The sequence below is a fragment of the Ciconia boyciana genome, chromosome 20 (genome assembly GCF_034638445.1).
Source record: "Ciconia boyciana chromosome 20, ASM3463844v1, whole genome shotgun sequence".
NCBI lineage: Eukaryota > Metazoa > Chordata > Aves > Ciconiiformes > Ciconiidae > Ciconia > Ciconia boyciana.
In genome coordinates, this window is record NC_132953.1 from 8,365,027 (window position 1) to 8,386,173 (window position 21,147).

A 21,147-nucleotide genomic window follows, 5' to 3' on the forward strand; every position below is an offset into this window, starting at 1 on the left:
TTAGGCATAAAGAATAGCGTATTTGAGAGCACCTGTGTCTCCTCTTAATTTGGAATCCCGCATCTGATGTCAAGCAGGGGCTTTGCTTTTTTTTAACTTGAAATAAGAAAGGCCGCCGATAATGGTAAAGGGCTGTAGGCAGTATTGACTTTCCCAGGTATGTCTGTTTCTGCTGAGAGCTGCAAACTGTTACTGAAACGTGACTGGAAGGATTCTGGTGCTGTATAAAGAGCTGGATTTGGGCTTAAGATGTGTTAAATGTGTTTCCACGTATAGATAGGTGCCTTCTCAACATCTTCAGACCAGCCGTCCTGGGAAGGTGATGGGCCGGGTTATGATGAGTGAATGATATTTGGGGAAAAGGGGGTTAAGTTCTGTATGTGGACATCAGTGCACTTGAGGACGGCGAAGGTCCGGTGGGGCACGGAGCCATCCCCTTCTCAATCAGGTTGCTCAAGGGGACAAACGATTCTTCTGTCCCCTGTGAGCATGCGGTGTTCGTGCCGTAAGGACGATTCTTTTTCTAGTACGACCAGCCTTGTAGGGGACACGTAGAAATTAGAGGAGCTTTCACGTGGGCCACCTAAGCTGAATGGAGGGAGGAATGTCTCTCTTGGCTCCGCGTATCCCTTCCTTCTGCACTAAGTGTTTCTTCTGGTGTGGTTGGCTTGTGTTACAGCGAGGGAGGGAGATCCTGAAGAGCCCTTTAGGCCTTTGCCAGTACTCAGAACACTTAGATAACAGGTACCAGACCCCCCTTTGCTGCTAGATGCCTAGTCTGGGTAGACAAGCATGTGTTTGGGTTATCTGAAGTACGCGCGCAGTTTCCCTCCTAAAATATGCCAGTAGGTATCCTTGTTCTGTTAGTTGCAAAGCAGAATTCAACGTAGTTCGGAGCGCGAGGGGGCTTGTTTGGGAACTCGGAGCAGCTTCTGACTTGCTAAAACCTCCCTCTCCCCCCTTGCAGTTTGTGTATTGTCAGGTCTGTTGTGAGCCTTTCCACAAGTTCTGCTTAGAGGAGAGCGAGCGGCCCCTGGAGGACCAGCTGGAAAACTGGTGCTGCCGTCGCTGCAAGTTCTGCCACGTGTGTGGGAGACAGCACCAGGCCACCAAGGTACCCCCAAACCACCGGGAGACCCGGAGGGCACCCCCCGCGCTGCTCCCAGAGCTCCTCTTGTGCACCGGGGAGCAGGGAAGCGCAGAGTCCCTGCGCGAGCGCCGCCGTGCGCTGGGGAGAATGCCTCTCGAGTTGCTCCGTTGCAACTTCTTCCACTTGCCCCGAATGGGCGATCCCACATCAACCGAAAACGTCCAGGATTTTGCATCCCTTTGAAGGGTCTCTGTTCCAACACTGTTTCCCCTTATTCTTGTAGCAGTTGCTGGAGTGTAACAAGTGCCGAAACAGCTATCACCCCGAGTGCCTGGGCCCAAACTACCCAACAAAACCCACCAAGAAAAAGAAAGTTTGGGTGAGGGATTTTGATTTCTTCTCGGGTAATCCGCTTGTTGACCGATGATCACGCTAGGGGCCAGAGCTCTGCAGACTTACCTGCTCTGATGCAATCGCTTAGCTTTTTAAGGCAGGGTGCCTGTTGCGTTGGAAGGTACATTTGGAAATAGATGATGAGACGGGTTGTTGATAAGGTTCTGAACAAGCAGGATTTTTAAAGAGATTACACCTTTTTTAGTTGTAGTAATTCTTCTGATAGTCCCAGAATGTGGAAGAAGCTCTTTAGAATGGAAGCATTTTCCTTGTTAACGAACTTATCACTTGATATTGGTATTGCGAGACAATTTGGATTAATGCACTCTTTTGTGTCTTTCAAGTTTGTGTTCTAAAGAAGTGCGAAAGCTTTGCCTGTAGTGTATTTGGTACTAATAGTTTTTAGGTGTTTTTTACTACGATATCCTCAGAGTTAGAAGACTTAAAATAAGACTTCGTATTTTAGGTCGGAAGAAACACCACAGCTACATGTGCTGTTTTATGTGAAGGGAAGGGTGATCTTTTCATCAGTGCAAATATGAAGGACAGGAAAACTATACTATGATTTATTTTCTTTTTTGTTCTTGTTGCCTTATCACCATCTTGCCATAAAGGGAGGGAGCTCTTTTCTTTTTAGTGCAAGTTTTGGTATTTGAAACTCCTTGTTCTGTTGTATAAGCTCTCTGCGCTCATTAAATAATAAAAACTGTGAAACGTATCATTAGGACTAAAGCACAGAAACCACTGGATAAAAGCAAATAACTCTTGCCAAACGCATTCCTTTTCCAGATATGTACCAAATGTGTTCGCTGCAAGAGCTGTGGATCAACAACACCAGGCAAAGGGTGGGATGCGCAGTGGTCTCATGACTTCTCGCTGTGCCATGATTGTGCCAAACTCTTTGCTAAAGGTACATAACGTTGTGGTTCTTGACAGCAGGAGCCTCTTCAGATGCTCGGTTTTGAATTAGACAGCGTCAGTGTAGAGTGAACGGAGGGCCTGAGGGCAGGCGAGCTTGTCACGGTACAAACAGGAGTGAAAGCTGGTGTTAGGGTCAAGCATGAAAGCACATGTAATAGTTTCTGTGGGAAAGTCAGGTTCTTAGATTTTACAGTGGCTAACAAAAGTCACCACTGTTTTCTTGTCAGAGGTTTCTTGTCAAGGCTTCCAGAATTTAAACACTATACCATATAAAGCAATTATTACACACCTGTTGGCCCAGGGTTTCAAGTAGCAGTTGAGAAAAAGACATTTTAAAGGACTCCTGAGTTAAAAGCAACAAAATTCCTATTGTAAAGTGGTTGTTCCTTCTTGTGTTAGTTACTATACGTGACGCCTTTGAATCTAGGAGGGGCACTTGGCGGGGGGGAAGCTCAGGATAGAAAATCTGGACTATTCCACCTGATTTCTTGCCTGTATGTCATCTTTGTCCTTTCGTTTTACTCTGTAAAGCTAATTGCATATAGCATTTTGTTAGTCTCGCCACCCCCAAAAAATGGGTACCCAGTAACAGAATTCTAGAGCAGTCAGTGGTCTTCCAAGCAGGTTATTTTTGTGGCCGTTGTTTGCAGTATTGCAAAAGCAGATGTAACTGTATTGGCAGCTCACTGCTGGGGGTTTTCAGAGAGCTGCTTTCTTAGCACACTAGGAAGTAACCACCTAGCCTTTAAGGTGTGTGTGGCAGCTGAACTTCTGATAAAAATCACGTCTTGTTTGCAGGAAATTTTTGTCCTCTCTGTGACAAATGCTATGATGATGACGACTATGAGAGCAAGATGATGCAATGCGGGAAATGTGACCGCTGGGTCCACTCCAAATGTGAAAACCTTTCTGGTAAGGCAGATCCTTATCTCCTCAGTACTTAAGAACGAAGGACAGCGAGTAGACCAAACCAATCCAGTTTTGGACCTTTCTACTAGAGCGTTAAGTTAACACCCTCACCTGTTGTGACCTACCTGAAAAATACCTGTAGAATGGCTACAGGTAAACCAGTGCTAGTATCAATGACATCTTGAAAGCATAGGGCTTGCCTCAAATGCAGTATCACTCAGGTAATTGCCCAGGATGCTTTTGTTAGGTGAGAAGTGTTTCAGTTAGACAATAAGCGCGGAGCAGGGGTTTTTCCATATGTCCATCCTTCAGTAAAGTAGTTCAGACTGTTATTTTATTTTTTTTGTCTTCAGATGAAATGTATGAGATACTCTCTAACTTGCCTGAGAGCGTAGCATACACCTGCATTAACTGTACGGAGCAGCATCCTGCAGAGTGGCGTCTGGCACTGGAAAAGGAGCTGCAGGTTTCCTTAAAGCAGGTTTTAACAGCCCTGTTAAATTCTAGAACTACTAGCCACTTGCTGCGGTATCGACAGGTAAGCTGGAGCCTCGCGTCTCATCAATGTATTCTGGCTTGAGGTGTTGCCTGGCATTCAGTTGAATGCTGGTAGTGTTGTGCATCATACTGCGAAAGCGTCTTTATCCGTACTTGGAACGACACGTACGGGGATTTTTGTTTTCTTTCTTTTGTTCGTTCCTGTGGAAACAAAGCAGCGGGTACCTATGATATGACTTGTGAGGCTAAAAGAAAAACGAGGGTAAAGTTCTTCAAGGAACGGGAGGATTTAGCTCTGTGATGGTGAAGGTGCTTTTTTTGACAGAACAACAGGATCTTAGTCTTGAAATATATATTCGGCAATAAGACTTCTGAAAAATGAGTTTGATCCTTACAGCCGATCACTCTGCTCTGCTGTGTGCCTTACAGGGCAGCAGCAGAAAGCTGGTTAAGATCTTTTCATTTTTGTCCCGACGTCTTGGACAGGTATTCAGAACTTGAGTCTCCTTTCTTTCATGTTAGCGAGAATCTCTGGGACGATAAACGTGCATGGGAGTATGTCATGAGTAGCAGCCACACTTCAATAGCCAATGTCCCTCTGTCTGGTTGCTGATGTTAACAGGCAGCAAAACCGCCTGATTTAAATCCTGAGACAGAAGAGAGTATCCCATCCAGAAGCTCTCCTGAAGGTCCCGATCCTCCTGTCCTAACAGAAGTCAGTAAACAGGAGGAGCAGCAACCTCTGGATCTGGAAGGAGTGAAAAGAAAAATGGATCAAGGATGTTACACCTCTGTGGTATGTCAAAGTTTTAGTGTTCCGCTCTGATAATAGATCCTATGAATTGCTTTATGACCCGTGGTGTTTATAACTGAGCACGGTTAAGCCTTTTCTTTAGGAATGAGGAAACAGGTTAATGTGCTGCCAAAAATAATTCTGCCTGGCGCTCATGTTAATGTTGGCCCAAAGACATGTCATTTACACTGTTGTATGGCTCTCTTTAACCAGCAGCGATACTTGGTTAAATCCCTTTTGCTCTTAGTCAGACGTTTATGTTGATGGAAACAGGATAGGTCATCCTTCACGTGCAAATTCGAACTGACGGCCTAGCCAGATAACACTGGTGGTAGTCAGTTACCTGGAAACTAATAATTCATGTGCAGAGGGATGATCTCTTTAAGGGTCATTTGTACAAAATGCTAACGTTGACCGCATCGGTTTTCTTTGTGGGGAGCGGCCTTTTCCTCTTTTTTCCCTACAGAGCCTCTAACCTTGAGGAAGACTGTATATTGCCAAGTGCTAGGCAAACGTGCTGTTGCCAGATTTTGGCCAAATCCTTGTGAGGTAGCTAGCTTAGCTGATGTAAAATCGGTCAGCAGTCAACTCCTGGTAGAAGGAAGAAGTGAAGAGTTACGGGTGGAGCAGTTCTGCCAGCCAGTTTGCAAATGCACAGGGAGGGCTGCTTGTTTCTTTACAGCCAAATTCTTTTTCCGCTTTTAAGGCGACACTCTGGTTCAGTCTTCTAGTCATCTGGATGCTCACTGGATGCCTTAAAAAATGAGTGGGTGGTGTAGCCATACAAGAGACAATCCTGTTAATGTGAAATTTTGTGGTTTTCTTGTAGCTGGATTTTAGTGATGATATCGTGAAGATAATTCAAGCAGCCATTAATTCCGATGGAGGGCAGCCGGAAGTTAAGAAAGCCAACAGCATGGTCAAGTCCTTCTTTATTCGGGTGAGCTGAACTGCAGTTATTTTGAAATCCGCTTGGTATCATACCACTGCTTGCTGCTATTGGAATCCAAAGGGTCCATCGCGCTTACCATTGCTTGGGTATTTTCAGGAGTAAAATAATACATTGTCAGGGTTGTCGATGTTAACAGAATCTTACGAGTTGGGCGTTTACAGTAGACCTCAGCTGAATGTCTTTGAATTTTGGGCTATGTTGTATAACATTTCTAATGGAGTGTTGTTTTCCTTCAGCAAATGGAGCGTGTTTTTCCATGGTTCAGTGTAAAAAAGTCCAGATTTTGGGAGCCAAATAAAGTAACAAGCAAGTAAGTAATTGTTCTGCGTCCTACTGCGACACCCTGCGGTTTGCCAGCTGTCCAAGCAAAAAGTATCAAGAGAGCCTGTTTGTGGGGTTGGGTTTTCTGTTATCCATTTTTCTTTTCCTTTTTTTTTTTCCTTAAGCAGTTAAACAGTAATCCCATTCCCAGGTTTTGTGTACGCTTCCTTGTTCTAAAGCAGAGTAACCAAAAACATTATTTAGAACTAGGTATATTGTGTGTTGGCTTGTCAGTCCTGTCCTTCCTTCCCCCTCCTCCTCCTCAGCACCATTTGGTGTGGCCCTCCTTCTGCATCTGTTACCCTCAAAAGAAACAGACAGCCACATCACAAACCTTAAAACGTAAGTGACGGGTCATAGCCTTTGTTGAGAGCATGTGTGGACTGTAAGTAACTAAATGAGTTGTTACTGTATACTGAATGTCAGTAGTGCTGGTAGACAGGGCATGAGGTCCCCTGGTGTAGTCAGGTCTGACAGCTGACTCCTTGTTGCATTTCAGCAGTGGTATGTTGCCGAATGCAGTGCTGCCCCCTTCGCTTGACCATAATTATGCTCAGTGGCAGGAGCGTGAAGAGAACAACCGCACTGAACAACCCCCTCTGATGAAGAAAATCATTCCAGCTCCAAAACCCAAAGGGCCTGGAGAGCCAGATTCACCAACTCCTCTACATCCTCCTACACCACCTATCTCTAGTAAGAAAAGAGATTGCAGCGCTATTGGTCCCAAACCCAGGGTGCTTCATTCCAAACCTCCTGGTAGTAAAGAGAGGGCGGTATTAGTTCTGTACGCGACTGAAGAATTTTGGAGACCTCTGTGACCTGAAATCATTTGGAGGCTGTTGTATGATCTTGAAGGTCTTTTCCAACCTATACGATTCTGTGATTCTGTATGCGAGATGTTTCTGAGCTGAGCTTGGGCCCAGAAATACGTTTGCACCTGCCTCTCTTCCCCCAGAACAAGGGCTGCGTAGAGGCTGGTGTGTGCTTTGCCTTGCTTTACAAGCTGGCTATTGAAAACTCTAGGCTGCTGTTTGGCTCTTCTGCACTGTTCACTTCCTGACAATCTTTCCAGGTGAATTTTTGCCTCCCTGGCTTTCAAGAATAAACAGTGTTCTTCTCTCTTTTAACTCTAAGGCTCTGACAGAAGCAGAGAGGATAGTCCTGAACTTAACCCACCTCCAGATGTAGAAGACAACAGGCAGTGTGCGTTGTGCCTGAAATACGGTGACGACAGTGCGAATGTGAGTGTCTGGCACGTGCCTATTTCGGTAGGAACTGATTTAAGCAGTACTGTAGATTTGGTACTGTGGATAGGCTGGATGCATTTTGTGCATCTCTGTGTCTCGTGGAACATTTGAAAAGAATGTTTCCTTCCATTCTTTAGGATGCTGGACGTCTTCTCTATATTGGCCAAAATGAATGGACACATGTGAACTGTGCTTTATGGTCAGCAGAAGTATTTGAAGATGACGATGGTTCTCTGAAAAACGTGCACATGGCTGTGATCAGGGGAAAGCAGCTGGTGGGTATAAGTAAAGAATACTTTGTTAAACTTCACGCTGATTTACACAGAACCAGGACAGGAACCCGGCTAAAAGATTCCTTGTGTGTGTTTTTTCTGCCCTGTCTTCTCCTTGCCTTGTTTTTTTTAATGCTATATATAGTAGAACTGACTGAAGAGATTTGAAAGTTTATTTTATCCTTGCTCCGTTCAGAAATATTGTGGGGACCAAAAGGAACTTCTGACGGGAGAATTGGAGTCGTGTTTTTTTCAGAAGGTCTTCAATTGCCAGTGCTGTACCTTACGCAGCTGATGCCATATCTGTAGTCATAACCCGTTTTTAAAAATAATACGGAGTATCTAAAGCCCAGCCAAATGCTGTGTCAAAGCCCAACACCTATCTCTAGTACAAGGACTTAGCAGATCTTCTGTTGCAGTCCAAACTGATGACAGCAGAGGAACTCAAAGGAGAGAGCGCAAGCCTGTGCCTGGTATTTTGACCTAGGTTAAATTTTATATATGTATAAAAGAAATAAAAATTGAAAGCAAATACTGTCCAATTGAAGGTGTTGATCAAGGAACATTTTCATGGTTGAGTACAGAAGAAGGATCTTGACAGCTAGCTTGTACATACCTACTCTGTTAAATACTGCAAAAAGCGTGATGGTGGTGTGTGTTTTTCTGAACTCCTAAGCAGTCTTCGAAAACAATATAATCTTCCTGTTGTGAACTGGTTGTTGCTTACTTTCCAGAAGAATGAAATGAGACTGAAAGCATGACTAGAAATTAGTTTGTCCAAATTTTGTTTTTAATATTGCATCATTTGGTCTGAAATGTTTATTAAAACAGCGGAAGCAGTGGAATGGGACTGCTCTTAGCCAGTAGTAAGCCACCCAACGTGGGGCATACTCTGTGCAGGAGAAGCAGTTGACGTATTAATTGGTGAAGCTTGCAAATGTGACACTTGGATATGGAGTACAAGCAAGAAAGTTTGAGGCCTGGAGGAACCAGCCTGCAAGTGCAAAACTTGTTCTGTGTGGGGGATCCTTCCTCCTCTCACCTCCTCCTCCATGTCTCTCTTGTGCGTGCAAGTCCACGGTAGTGAAATGTTACAGCAATGAAGTGGGAGGTCAGGCATTACTCTAAACTTCTGTCTATGCCAAAAAAAACAACTGACAACACTAGTGGTTTTAGAAGGGATTGATTTTTAACCTTTTTTCTTTTTTTCACCTTTTTTTTGCTTTTGTAGAGATGCGAGTTCTGCCAGAAGTCGGGCGCCACAGTAGGCTGCTGCCTCACTTCCTGTACAAGTAACTATCATTTTATGTGCTCGCGAGCCAAGAACTGTGTCTTTCTGGACGATAAGAAAGTTTACTGCCAGAGGCATCGTGACTTGATCAAAGGAGAGGTGAGATTCTTCTTTCACACCCTGCCTTGTCTGCAGGTGGGGTTAGCCTGTAACTATGCGTTTTTTAGAAGTTAATATTGACTGTATTCCTTGCCAATGAGGGCCGGACCACAGTGCTGTTAAAAAGAAGTCAGCAATACAACTGGCATGGGGAAGTTTGGCGAGTGGTACTACGTGGCAGTTCAAAAGACCAAACTGGGGATCGAGTTAGACAGACTGCATAGCGTACACGTGGTGGTTCCTTTAAAATTAACAAGTAGTTTTGTGGATTCTTGTTCCAGGTGGTTCCTGAGAATGGGTTTGAAGTTCTTAGGAGAGTTTTTGTGGACTTCGAAGGGATCAGTTTGAGAAGAAAATTTCTTAGTGGCTTGGAACCAGAGAACATCCACATGATGATTGGTAAGATCTAGTCTCTGGACACTTGATCCACCTTTGGTGCTGGAATCTGGTTCACAGAACTTCTCTTCCTCTTTCTGCTCAGGTTCAATGACGATAGACTGTTTAGGAATTCTGAATGACCTCTCCGACTGCGAAGATAAGTTGTTTCCCATCGGCTATCAGTGAGTATAAGCTGTTTCATGATTAGATGTCTTTTCATATGTTAGATGCCAAGCCAGCGCTGAAGTAACATATGTAAAAATTGACTGTAGCTTTCATACGCTGTTCAGGAATCTTGTCATTAAGCTAGGTGTGTAGCATGTTGTGCCAGGAAGCCTTTGTCCCGTGTAATTTTGAGAAACTGAAAATTTAAAATAGGAATGCTGAGGTTTACTCGACTGTTGCGTAAATTGTCTCATGTTTGAATTGTCTTCCAGGTGCTCCAGGGTGTACTGGAGCACAACGGATGCCAGGAAGCGCTGTGTGTATACCTGCAAGATCATGGAGTGCCGACCTCCAGTCATAGAACCTGACGACATCAACAGCACTGTAGAGCACGACGATAACAGAACAATTGCCCATAGCCCAGTTCCCCTTACAGGTAATCTTTTAAGGACTTTCTAAAAGTATATCCTCTACGTGGTTTTGCCATAGTGTATCCTTACCAGAAAGCCAAGTAGTGGCTAGGACCTGTGTCTCTTAGATGGATTTGGACTAGAATCCACTTCAGGCTTCCAAAATTATGTTATGGCATCTTAAGACTTTAAAAAAAGGAGGGGGGGGGGGGGAAGAGCTAAGCTCGTGAGCGTACTGGTAACTTTGAAAATCTGAGTCAAAGGAAAACTACTGTAGTAGTGCTTTCTAGTCTACAGATCTGAGGTTTTTCTTGTGATCTAAAACTTCAAATTGAACTTCAAGTGTCAGTGTTGCTATGTAATATGGGGGTTGTTAAATACCGTATTGAATAGTAGCATTGCGCTGCTTCTGTATTTCCAAATTGCTTTCTCTGTATCCGTAGGTGAGTTTAAAAAAAAAATTAAAAATCTCAACCCTGTCCTCTTCAGTTCCCAGAAGGTGAGGCTGTGGAAGATTTTTAAAACATTTATAACAGTTGTCATTGTCAACATAGAACCTTAAACTTTATTAAAATGTAATGGAATTTCATATGTAAGCTGAGGGTTACTGTATTGCTGCAAGTGTTTGAAAATCTTAGAGGAGAAGAAACCAGACGTTATCTGATGGCAGGGAAGCAGTAATCTTTGGCTTTGTGTTTATTTAACAAATACCCTGATTCTCCAAGTGAAACCTGATAGCAATATATACTTTATCAGATCATACCTTTTAGGATCCAGTGATGGCTTATACCGTTGTTTCTCTTTTATACAACAGACACTCTACCTAAAGACAGCCGAAATACACCTGAAATTGTAAACCCACCATCACCAGATCGTCCCTTGCATTCTCAGACCTCTAGTTCCTGTTACTATCCAGTGGTCTCAAAGGGTCCCCGGATCAGGACGCCAAGTTATCCATCCACACAGAGGTCTCCCGGCTCTAGGCCGTTACCCTCTGCAGGTATTTCAAGTGCTGTTGACGTTGATTTTGGGTTTTTTGGGGAGGTTTGTTTTGTTTGTTTTGGAAATACTTTTGGTTTGGTTCGTGTCTGTCTTGGTTTCATTCAGAATGTGGTGTTTAGTTTTCTGTTTCTAGAGAAAATAGTGAAATGGCCATAGGTTTGAGGGAAGGAAAGATCTGAAAATATCCAGTAGAGATGGCCTGTCAAGAAATGTACAACTGAAACAAAAATTTCCCTGGGATGAAGAAAGCAGTGTTTGGGCCGTATAATAGCAGTAATACAGAAGAGCTGTAATATAAGTTAGGGACTTCATCATCTCAGTCGGTATTTTTCCAGAGAGAATCAGAAATCTGGTATTGTAATTCAGCTGCTATTTCTGTATGAATGAGTCATGTTTTGTTTCAAACTGATGTTGAAAATTCATAGCTAAAGTTGAGATGCAGAACCCTGAGATACAAACTTGTCACCTCTACGTGGTGAATACTGATTGACGGTATCAGATTTTTAATACCTATCTCGAGTATCATCGTTATGTTAATGCTATTCAGCTGAAAGGTTTTGCTGGGTTTTAATTTCTTGTGTTTTGTGTGAAGGAATTGGGGATGCATTGATCGTGAAGGTTTCAGATCACTTGACAGTCTTTCTTGCCTTATTTTCTCAGGAAGTCCTACCCCAGTGACCCATGAAATAGTGACAGTAGGAGATCCTTTACTATCCTCTGGACTTAAGAGCATTGGTTCTAGGAGACATAGCACCTCCTCTTTGTCACAGCAGCAATCAAAACTCCGGATGATTTCCCCTACGCGAGCTGGGAACACTTACTCCAGGCACAGCGTATCTTCGGTTTCCAGCATGGGGTCCTCTTCGGAACATGAACCGAGTGTCAAAAGCACCGACCGCTTTGTGGGATCAGCGAACGCAGGTGCTCCAAGTGCTTCAGTTCAAAGTTGCTCTACCAGTTCAGGCTCCCAGAAAACAGCGGCTACAAGTGGAAGTAAAACTTACCAGCTGGACGCATCTCAGCCTACGGAAGGAAAACATTCCAGCAGTTCAGATTTGATAGCCAAAGGTGCTCCTTCCAAGGGAGAGAAGATGAAAACGCTGGCCTCAAAGGACCCAGACTATTCAGCTCATGGTTTTGCTTCTGGAGGAAACTCCAAAATGTCCGCTCAACCAAGCAGTTCATCAGGCGCAGAAATTAATGTTAAAACAGGAACCTTTCAAGAATGTTCAGGATCGTTTTCTTCCAAAGAAGCAATATCCTTTCCACCTTTGCATCAGAGAGGCCCAAGGAAAGACAGAGATCAGCACGTGGAACCTGTACAGCCAGAGAAAATGACTGTGGCTGATGAGATGGATGCGAAGACCTTGAAGTCTGCTGGAGTGAATAGCAGATCTCCTGCAGCAAGCGAGCAGGTAGTTTCTGCCCCTAGAGACAGGCGTCAGAAGGGGAAGAAGTTAATGAAAGATAGTTTTAAAGAGAAGCATTCCCTGAAATCTCTTGCAGATTCAAGTCAAGCAGTAGGCAGCGATGAAGGAAACGTGAAACCAGAATTTGGTAATCAGGGTTTGGCAACTGAACAAATTAGCCAGAGGTTATGTAATAATATTCCTGCTGAAAAAGCTGGCGAGAAGTCTCCACCTTCACAAGGGCCGTCTAAAGGTTCTGCAGTGCAGATCGAAGTGGCCTCTAAGGAATCGCAGGCACCTAGGAAACGCACCGTTAAAGTCACTCTGACTCCTCTCAAGATGGAAAGCGAAAACCAGTCTAAAAATGCACAGCAGGAAAGCGATGCTGAACCTCAGTCTGCAGGAGCAGAACTGGCCACTTTGGCGGAGCCCTCCTCAACTTCGGAAAGCCCGGAGGATAACCCTGTAGTTCAGGGAAGTCCAAACGAAACGCCAGCACAGGAATCTCAAAATAACGCGTATGAAAATTTGCCCGTTCAAGATAACAACTTGATGATCCAGGATGGAACTAAAGCTCAAGAAGAAGGCTCGTACAAGCGGAGGTATCCGCGGAGAAGTGCTCGGGCCAGATCCAATATGTTCTTTGGATTGACTCCTCTGTATGGCGTGAGGTCTTACGGAGAGGAAGACATTCCCTTCTACAGTAACTCAACTGGGAAGAAGCGAGGGAAGCGGTCTGCAGAAGGACAGGTGGATGGCGCGGATGACTTGAGCACATCAGATGAAGATGACTTATACTACTATAATTTCACTAGAACGGTGGTTTCCTCGAACACGGAGGAGAGGCTTGCATCCCATAACTTATTCAGGGAGGAGGAGCAGTGCGATCTTCCAAAAATCTCACAGCTGGACGGTGTGGATGATGGAACAGAAAGTGATACAAGTGTCACGGCAACAACAAGAAAAGTCAGTCAAGTAACTAAAAGGAGCGGTAAAGAAAATGGAACGGAGAACTTAAAGCTAGATAGAACTGAAGAAGCCGGAGAGAAAGTACAAGTCACCAAGAGCTCCACTGTCCACAAAACCGACCCAAAGATTGATAACTGCCATCCTGTGAGCAGGGTTAAAGCGCAAGCTCAGGATTCGCTGGAAGCTCAGCTGAGCTCGTTGGAAACGGGCCGCAGGGCTCACGCAAGCACGCCTTCTGACAAGAACTTACTGGACACTTTTAACACAGAGCTTCTGAAATCCGACTCTGACAATAACAACAGCGATGACTGTGGGAACATCCTCCCTTCTGACATCATGGACTTTGTACTAAAGAACACGCCGTCTATGCAGGCGTTGGGAGAAAGTCCGGAGTCCTCGTCATCTGAACTTCTAACGCTTGGAGAAGGTTTAGGTCTCGACAGCAACCGTGGCAAGGACATGGGTTTGTTTGAGGTGTTCTCCCAGCAGCTGCCAACCGCCGAGCCGGTGGACAGCAGCGTCTCTTCCTCCATATCAGCAGAGGAGCAGTTTGAATTGCCGCTGGAGCTTCCTTCCGATCTCTCTGTTCTGACCACTCGCAGCCCTACGGTGCCCAGCCAAAATCACAACAGGCTCGCCGTCATCTCAGAGTCTTCGCTCTCCTCCTCGGGAGAGAGGTCGATGCTTGCCTTGCCTTCCACGGAGTCTGGGGAAAAGAGAGTGACAGTCACAGAAAAATCTGCCTCGGGGGAAGGTGATACAGCTCTCCTGAGTCCAGGAGTAGACCCGAGCCCGGAAGGACACATGACTCCCGATCACTTCATCCAGGGTCACATAGATGCAGAGCATATAGCCAGCCCACCCTGCGGCCCCGTCGAGCAAGGGCACGGCAGCAACCAGGATTTAACAAGAAACAGCGGGACTCCAGGTATCCAGGTGCCGGTATCGCCCACCGTTCCCCTCCAGAGCCAGAAGTACGTGCCAAACTCCACGGACAGTCCTGGCCCCTCGCAGATCTCCAACGCCGCAGTGCAGACAACGCCGCCCCACCTCAAGCCAGCCGCAGAAAAGCTTCTGGTCGTCAATCAGAACATGCAGCCACTGTATGTCCTCCAAACTCTTCCCAACGGCGTTACTCAAAAGATACAGTTAACGCCTTCTGTTAGTTCTGCGCAGAGCGTGATGGAGACCAGTGCTTCGGTGCTGGGGCCCATGGGGAGCGGGCTCACGCTGACCACCGGATTAAATCCAAGCTTGCCCTCGTCTCAGTCGTTATTCCCTCCCACGAGCAAGGGGCTGCTGCCCATGCCCCATCACCAGCATATACACCCCTTCTCCACAGCCACTCAGACCGGCTTCCCACCAAACATCAGCAGTCCTTCGCCAGGTCTTCTGATCGGTGTGCAGCCGCCCCCTGATCCTCAGCTCTTAGTGTCTGAAGCTAGTCAGAGGACCGACCTTGGTACCACTGCTTCTACGCCAGCTGCTGCCCTGGGCAAGAAACGGCCCATCTCTCGTCTACAGTCACGGAAGAATAAGAAGCTGGCTCCCTCTGGAACCCCTTCTGCTATAGCTCCTCCTGATATGGTCTCCAACATGACCTTAATTAATTTTGCTCCTTCCCAAATTTCCAACCACCCGTTGGATTTGGGAACCATTGCGAATTCAACATCCCATAGAACCGTCCCAAACATTATCAAAAGGTCCAAGTCTGGGGTCATGTATTTTGAGCAAACGTCTTTGCTCCCGCAAGGTGGGACCGCTACTGCAGTCGGCACGTCTCCCAGTGTTATCGGACCAGATGCCAGTCACCTCCCAGCGGGGCCTGTATCAGGCCTAGCATCGAGTTCCTCGGTGCTGAACGTCGTATCCATGCAGGCCACGGCAGCCCCTACTACTGGCGGGTCAGTTCCTGGTCACGTTTTGGGACAAAGCTCAGTAACATTAACTAGCCCTGGATTATTAGGGGACCTTGGTTCGATAAGCAACCTCCTGATCAAAGCTAGTCAGCAAAGCCTTGGTCTTCAGGAGCAGCACGTGACTCTACCGCCAAGTTCTGGGATGTTTTCGCAGCTGGGAACATCCCCAACTCCGTCTACGGCAGCAATGACAGCTGCGTCGAGCATATGTGTTCTGCCTTCAGCACAGACGATGGGCATGACAGTCGCTCCGTCGTCTACTGACCCAGAAGGCTCTTACCAGCTTCAGCAGATGACACAACTCTTAGCCAGCAAAACCGGGGTTGCTTCCTCCCCGCTGGACCTTGGCACGGCTTCAGCAACGACACAGTTGTCGAGCTTTCCGCAGCTGGTTGATGCTCCCAATAATACCGGACTCGAACAAAACAAGGCTTCCTCGTCAGTGATGCATGCCAGTTCAGCATCTCCTGGAGGCTCCCCGTCATCTGGTCAGCAGTCTGCGAGCAGCTCCGTGCTGGGTCCCACGAAAATGAAGCCGAAAATCAAACGCATTCAGCCATCGTTAGACAAAGGGAATGGAAAGAAGCACAAAACTTCTCATGTGTGGACCAGTTCCTCTGAAGCACACGTTCCCGACAGAGGGGCCACTGCTGTACCCCCGGTCTCGGCTACAGGGTAAGAGGAGTGTTTGATTTTGCTCATCCCTGAGGTTTTGTAACAATATAAGAAAGAATCTCCCGCTAGTTTTACAGCAGATTGTCCTTTTGAATAGTAATTTCTACGGTAAAAACCCCAGCTGGCAACAGAAAGCAGATCTCTCTAAAGGAGTTAGTAGAACTTTTACCTCTGGAAAGGGAAGGATGAAAAACCGAAGACTTTGAGCATCAGGGTTACGAGGACTTGATTCAGCATTGACAGCTCTGGCAAATTAAAGAGCATTTTAGAGATATCAGTAGAGAAAATGGCACTCAAAAGGGTGATGGGTTCTATTCCTTTATGTTGTTAATGTGTGTAAGTGCTCTAGAAGTTTTAATTGTACTACCGGCAGCATGCTGAGGCACCAGAATGATGCACCGTTACGGTGTTACCTTGGTCATTCTGATTACAGAATTTAAACTGCGTGCCAGTCTCTGAGCTTAGTGCCTCTCCAGTGTGTGGTTTATTTTTCCTGCCCCTCTTCCCTCCTCTTTAGTCCCTACAGGTGAGAGGGACTGGGGAGGAGCTGGGAGAACAGGGAGAGTCTTGCTCTCTACTTTGTCAGAACAGCAGAGCGTGCGCTTGTCTCTCGCAGTAGAGGATTGCTTTCCAGACCTTAAATTAAAATGACGTTTGAATTGATTCTTTGAAATGTGGATCTGTAGAGAGAATAAGAGCTGCTGGCCTGGGTTTTACATGCAAAACTGGACAGTTTTATCCATGTAGTGCATAGCCGTGTCTTAGTATCACACTGCCAACAGTTAGGCATTTCACCAAAAGATGTTGCACTGCTGACCTTCAATCCTGGCTGCCTGAGAGAACTCTCCAAAACGATTGCTGGTACCAAAAGACAGTAACATCCAGCTTTTGGTAACTGAGAATTACTGCACGTCACTCGTGTAATTCCTTGATCATCTTAATGGCTTGTAATAGGTCTGGTTCTTAAACTGTGGATCCAAAACTCTTTAGACAGCTCAGCCTTTTAAAATAGCGCTTTTGTGTTGCCAGCACTTGCCAATTTGTTTTAGCCTGCAAGTGTTTTCTGTAGCTGTTTCCACATCCCGCCACGCACCTCTTGACTCCTGAGCTCATTGCGTATGGGTGCTCAGGCATGTTTCTCCTGCACCCGGATGCATGCTCCTCCTTCCTCTTGAAGTGCAAGTCTTGATTCTGACGTGATGCTGGACGTGTGATCTGGTTCCTCGTGTCTCAGGAGCAGTTACTACTTCTGTAGTTCTGCCGAACTGCTTAATCACTCGTGGCGAGTGGCAACTCCCGGTGGATCTGTTACTGTTTTCCAGTCTGGCTTACAGCACGTGTGGCTTGGCAGGTATTGTGAATGTTCCTAAATCTTTGTGTTCCAGGACTCCTGCTGTGAAGGCAGATACGCAGGATGCAGCAAGCGTAGATCAGCCATCACAGAAACCATGTGGGCAGTCTGCAGGGTAAGCGTTAAACAGACCTTTCCATCGGATTCTGCTGGCTTGAGCTTAAGGACATTTATACAGAGAATGCGAGAAGTCTTACCTTGCTAGTTAAAGTATCTTGGGAGCTTTCAGTCTGGAACGAGCGGTCACGTTTAGTTGCAATATGGAGCCATTTTTTAAATTAAGTTGCATATAGCTCCGGGAAGCTTACTGCTTGCTGAGAACAAGACTACTCATACAGCCTTGGCTGATCATACGTTAGCATACACCTTATTACTGAGTAGGGCTAATACAAAGAACAGGTCACGGAGTGTATTAAATTAGACTGCTACCCACAGAGCGATAGATGCCTCAAAAATAAATGCTACTGAGAAGAATCTTTTTGCTTGTTTGTTTCCAATTGAACGGATGTTAGAACATTCAATCTGGAAAAAGGTTCTTGTACCTCTGTCTAGTTCTCGGGTTTTGTAGGGGAGCATTCAGGGCTGGTGAGGAAATGAGGTGGGTCGTTAAATATTTTTCTTCATGTTCACTTCCTTCCCTCCCAAGGCAAACGGCAGTCCTCCCAGAATCTCAGTCAACACAGAACTCAACAAATGAGCAAGAAAATGCAGGTATGTCGCTTCTTCAAAAGCACCAAGTCTTGGGATTCTCCAGGAGTGGGCAATTAGTACCTTGAAGTTTTGATTTTTGTGTGTGTCTCTCTTGCAGGAAAATCTCAGAGCTTATAGTCATATTAATCTTGCTTTGAATGGGGGAAAGGTTTGTTTGCTGTTAATAGATATTGGACAAGTAGTTACGTCTCTATTTTTAGTCTGTGGAAATTTCAGCACTTGAGATTTCACGCGCTTGCTACAACACTGTCTAGATTTTTTTCTTGGACGGATTTACTGGTCAAAAAGCAAGTTAGTAAGTAATTTTCAGTTGTGGAACAACCAGCGGAAAAAACATCATTCTGCCCAATTTCCGTCTTCATGCTGGCGTCTGTCTTTTCTAGGCTCAAAAGCTCTTGAGGAAGAAGAGAGCACTTTCAGCTCCCCACTTATGTTTTGGCTTCAGCAAGAACAAAAGAGGAAAGAGTGTCTTGGTGAGAAGAAACCAAAGAAAGGTTTGGTTTTTGAGATCTCTAGTGATGATGGTTTTCAAATCTGCGCAGAAAGCATTGAAGGTGAGAACTGTGCGTTTTTGGTTGTACTGGTTTTGGCTTTCCTTGCTAGAAGTCAAATTATGACTTCTCAGGATCTGTTACTTGCCTTTTTTTTTAATAGATTAAAAAAAAAAAAAAAAAAAAAAAAAACCAAACAAAAAAACCCCTCTTGATTTACGGCCCTAGAACATTCCTAGTTCCTAGCAATGTCTGGATTATATTGGAAAAGTTTGGTGGTTGGTTTTTTTAATCATTGTCCCATTTTGCTTTATCAATTGGCCGATGGCGTTGAACCATATTTTGCCAAGAAATAGTCAGTGTGGATCAGACAGTAGGGTATCAAGACTTTTCCTCCAGACCAATTGCCCAAGACGCTTACTTCCCTTTGTGCCAAAGTGAATTTTGGAGAGGATGGAAGCAGTTGGATCCACAGATCTTAATTTATGGCCCATGAAAGGACGCAGACATCATATCCTCCAATTAGGTTATTTAAATAGGAGCGTTTTGTTGGAAAACAGCGTACTGCACACGTACACAGAAGTCTACCAATGGTATGTTCTTTCACTGGAAACCGGCTAAGATGCGGCAAGATAAGAGGCATAGCAAGGCACACCCGTTTTGGCAATCCTCGGTGCCCAGCGCTCGGATACTCTTTCACTGTCTTGTCTTCTGTTTGTGTGGCTGCAGATGCCTGGAAGTCGCTGACTGACAAAGTTCAAGAAGCCCGTTCTAATGCCCGCCTGAAACAGCTATCTTTTGCAGGTAATAGCCGATGCCAAACTCATTTCTACTGCGCTTTTGAATGTGTGAGAGCAAACAGATCTTTCTGTGAGCGTCTCAGGGTTCAGAGGCTTAAGAGTTTCAGTTCCGCTGCTAACTGCTTTATGGAGGATAATTTCTTCCTGATGAAACGATTGAAAACTCCTATGGGGAATGAACTAGCTAATACAGCGCTTCAGTGAAAATTGCAGGCTAGCACAAAAGTTGTATTTAACGAGCTGCTGTATCCTCCTGCTCCAAGTCTGCCTTGTCAGTTGGGTTTTTTTCTTGTGCTCTATTTCTTATTCCAGGTGTGAATGGTTTGAGGATGCTGGGGATTATCCATGATACCGTTGTGTTCCTGATTGAGCAACTGTACGGAGCGAAGCACTGCCACAACTACAAGTTCAGATTTCATAAGCCAGAGGAGGCCAATGAACCTCCTCTGAATCCACATGGCTCTGCTAGGGCTGAAGTCCACCTGAGGCAAGTGTGAGCTTTGTCATTGTTAAGGTTAACGGCCCGGCCCGTTTGCTCGGTTAACTAACTCCATGGCAGGGCAGAAGCAACAAATCTCAAGGGCGTTGAAGCTCTCTGTTAAAAAGAAGCATTAGCAAAGCAATTATATCGTGTCTTCTGAGTCCACACGTTTTTCTGTGCCACTTTGTTCACCATTGCTTGGTTTAACAAAGCTTTCTTGGCTGGTGCTTTTATTCACGGTTCTCGGAAACTGTTGTGTGTTACCCTGACGCGTGGAAGGCTTTAAGAGAGGACAGACTGGAGAAGGTGTAAAGCAGTAAACATGTCAAACTGTTGTGGCAGCCACAGGTTTATTTTCAGTCAGTAAAACTTCCTTTCCTTTCTTCAAATTGCAGGAAATCTGCATTTGATATGTTTAATTTCTTGGCTTCTAAACACCGACAGCCACCAGAATACAACCCAAATGACGAGGAAGAGGAAGAAGTACAGCTGAAATCGGCCCGGTATGCAGCAGGGTTTAAAGGTTCAAAGGGGAAAATAGTGCCAGGCTGTTAAAACGAGCTGATCAGGCTTAGTTCTGCGTGGTCTTTGAGGTGGTGGTTAAAACTTGAAAGCTACCAAGGACTAGCAAATATAGAGGAGACTCCTACGATCGCAGGAGAACTGACAGCCAAAGGTGACCACCAGACCAGTGTCCCTCTGCGTGTTTCTTTTCCTTGCTAATGTAAAACAATTTGATGAGAATTTGGGCGGAAAAGGGAGGAAATGCTCTTTTACATATACGTAAAAACACTGAATTAATTGTGATTGTGTTCTCAGTGGGCTGCAGTGGCACAGTGTCTAAATTATTATATCTTGGAAAGTATCCCAGATAATACATACTCTCAAGTAAAGGTGCAGACTTTCAAATAAAGGTCATCGCTTAGCAGCATCTCTTTGTTCTAGGAGGGCGACTAGTATGGATCTGCCAATGCCCATGCGCTTCCGACACTTGAAGAAGACCTCCAAGGAGGCAGTTGGTGTCTACAGGTAGGGTTTGGCTCTGGTACCACTGCCTCTGGGACAGAGGAAGGTGCAAACTGGAAACCTATGAAGTCAGACTGCAAAATGGAGGGGGGAGAGCAGGTTTGGGGTTTTTCCCTCCTCCTTCTCCCCACCCAAGTTACGTATTTGAAAAATAATCCTCGGCACAAGCTGCTTACTCCTTGCTGGCTTACCTTGGCAGTAGCTAAGGCACGTGCTCAGGAGTGGGCAGGAGAGACCTCGTGTTGTTCTTGTTAGCGTTACATTACAGAAGAGTAATGAGACCGCAGCGATCCTTGTAAGGAGTGAGCTGTTTTCTGCAGCGTTTGCAGTCTTACGTTTCTGAGCTTCGCTTGTATCGTTTGCAATGTTCGCTTATCTTCTTGCTTTCTTTAGGTCTCCCATCCATGGCCGGGGTCTGTTCTGCAAAAGGAACATCGATGCAGGTGAGATGGTGATCGAATATTCAGGCAATGTCATTCGCTCCATCCTCACTGACAAACGAGAGAAATACTACGACAGTAAGGTGAGTTATGGGCTTTCGTAGAAGTTCTTAAAGAGTTTGGGAGAACTAGAA

At 45.4% G+C, this 21,147-nt stretch overlaps 1 protein-coding gene across 4 annotated transcripts in view; it reads left to right on the forward strand.

Annotated features, from left to right (window-relative positions):
* KMT2A (lysine methyltransferase 2A) overlaps nt 1–21,147 on the forward strand; it is a 49,966-nt gene that overhangs the window by 23,969 nt on the left and 4,850 nt on the right. For 3 of the 4 annotated variants that reach the window (XM_072884364.1, XM_072884365.1, XM_072884367.1), the window contains exons 11-35: nt 968–1,114; nt 1,374–1,469; nt 2,273–2,393; nt 3,203–3,316; nt 3,667–3,851; nt 4,434–4,607; nt 5,434–5,544; nt 5,793–5,866; nt 6,377–6,570; nt 7,012–7,118; nt 7,262–7,399; nt 8,628–8,786; nt 9,068–9,185; nt 9,268–9,346; nt 9,602–9,765; nt 10,554–10,739; nt 11,402–15,713; nt 17,099–17,179; nt 17,711–17,775; nt 18,159–18,329; nt 18,996–19,070; nt 19,379–19,553; nt 19,943–20,050; nt 20,493–20,576; nt 20,967–21,096. In XM_072884364.1, the coding sequence (XP_072740465.1) occupies nt 968–1,114; nt 1,374–1,469; nt 2,273–2,393; nt 3,203–3,316; nt 3,667–3,851; nt 4,434–4,607; nt 5,434–5,544; nt 5,793–5,866; nt 6,377–6,570; nt 7,012–7,118; nt 7,262–7,399; nt 8,628–8,786; nt 9,068–9,185; nt 9,268–9,346; nt 9,602–9,765; nt 10,554–10,739; nt 11,402–15,713; nt 17,099–17,179; nt 17,711–17,775; nt 18,159–18,329; nt 18,996–19,070; nt 19,379–19,553; nt 19,943–20,050; nt 20,493–20,576; nt 20,967–21,096 (7,368 nt within the window). The remainder of the gene's footprint in view (nt 1–967; nt 1,115–1,373; nt 1,470–2,272; nt 2,394–3,202; nt 3,317–3,666; nt 3,852–4,433; nt 4,608–5,433; nt 5,545–5,792; nt 5,867–6,376; nt 6,571–7,011; nt 7,119–7,261; nt 7,400–8,627; nt 8,787–9,067; nt 9,186–9,267; nt 9,347–9,601; nt 9,766–10,553; nt 10,740–11,401; nt 15,714–17,098; nt 17,180–17,710; nt 17,776–18,158; nt 18,330–18,995; nt 19,071–19,378; nt 19,554–19,942; nt 20,051–20,492; nt 20,577–20,966; nt 21,097–21,147) is intronic. The other variant, XM_072884366.1, reaches the window with a different exon arrangement.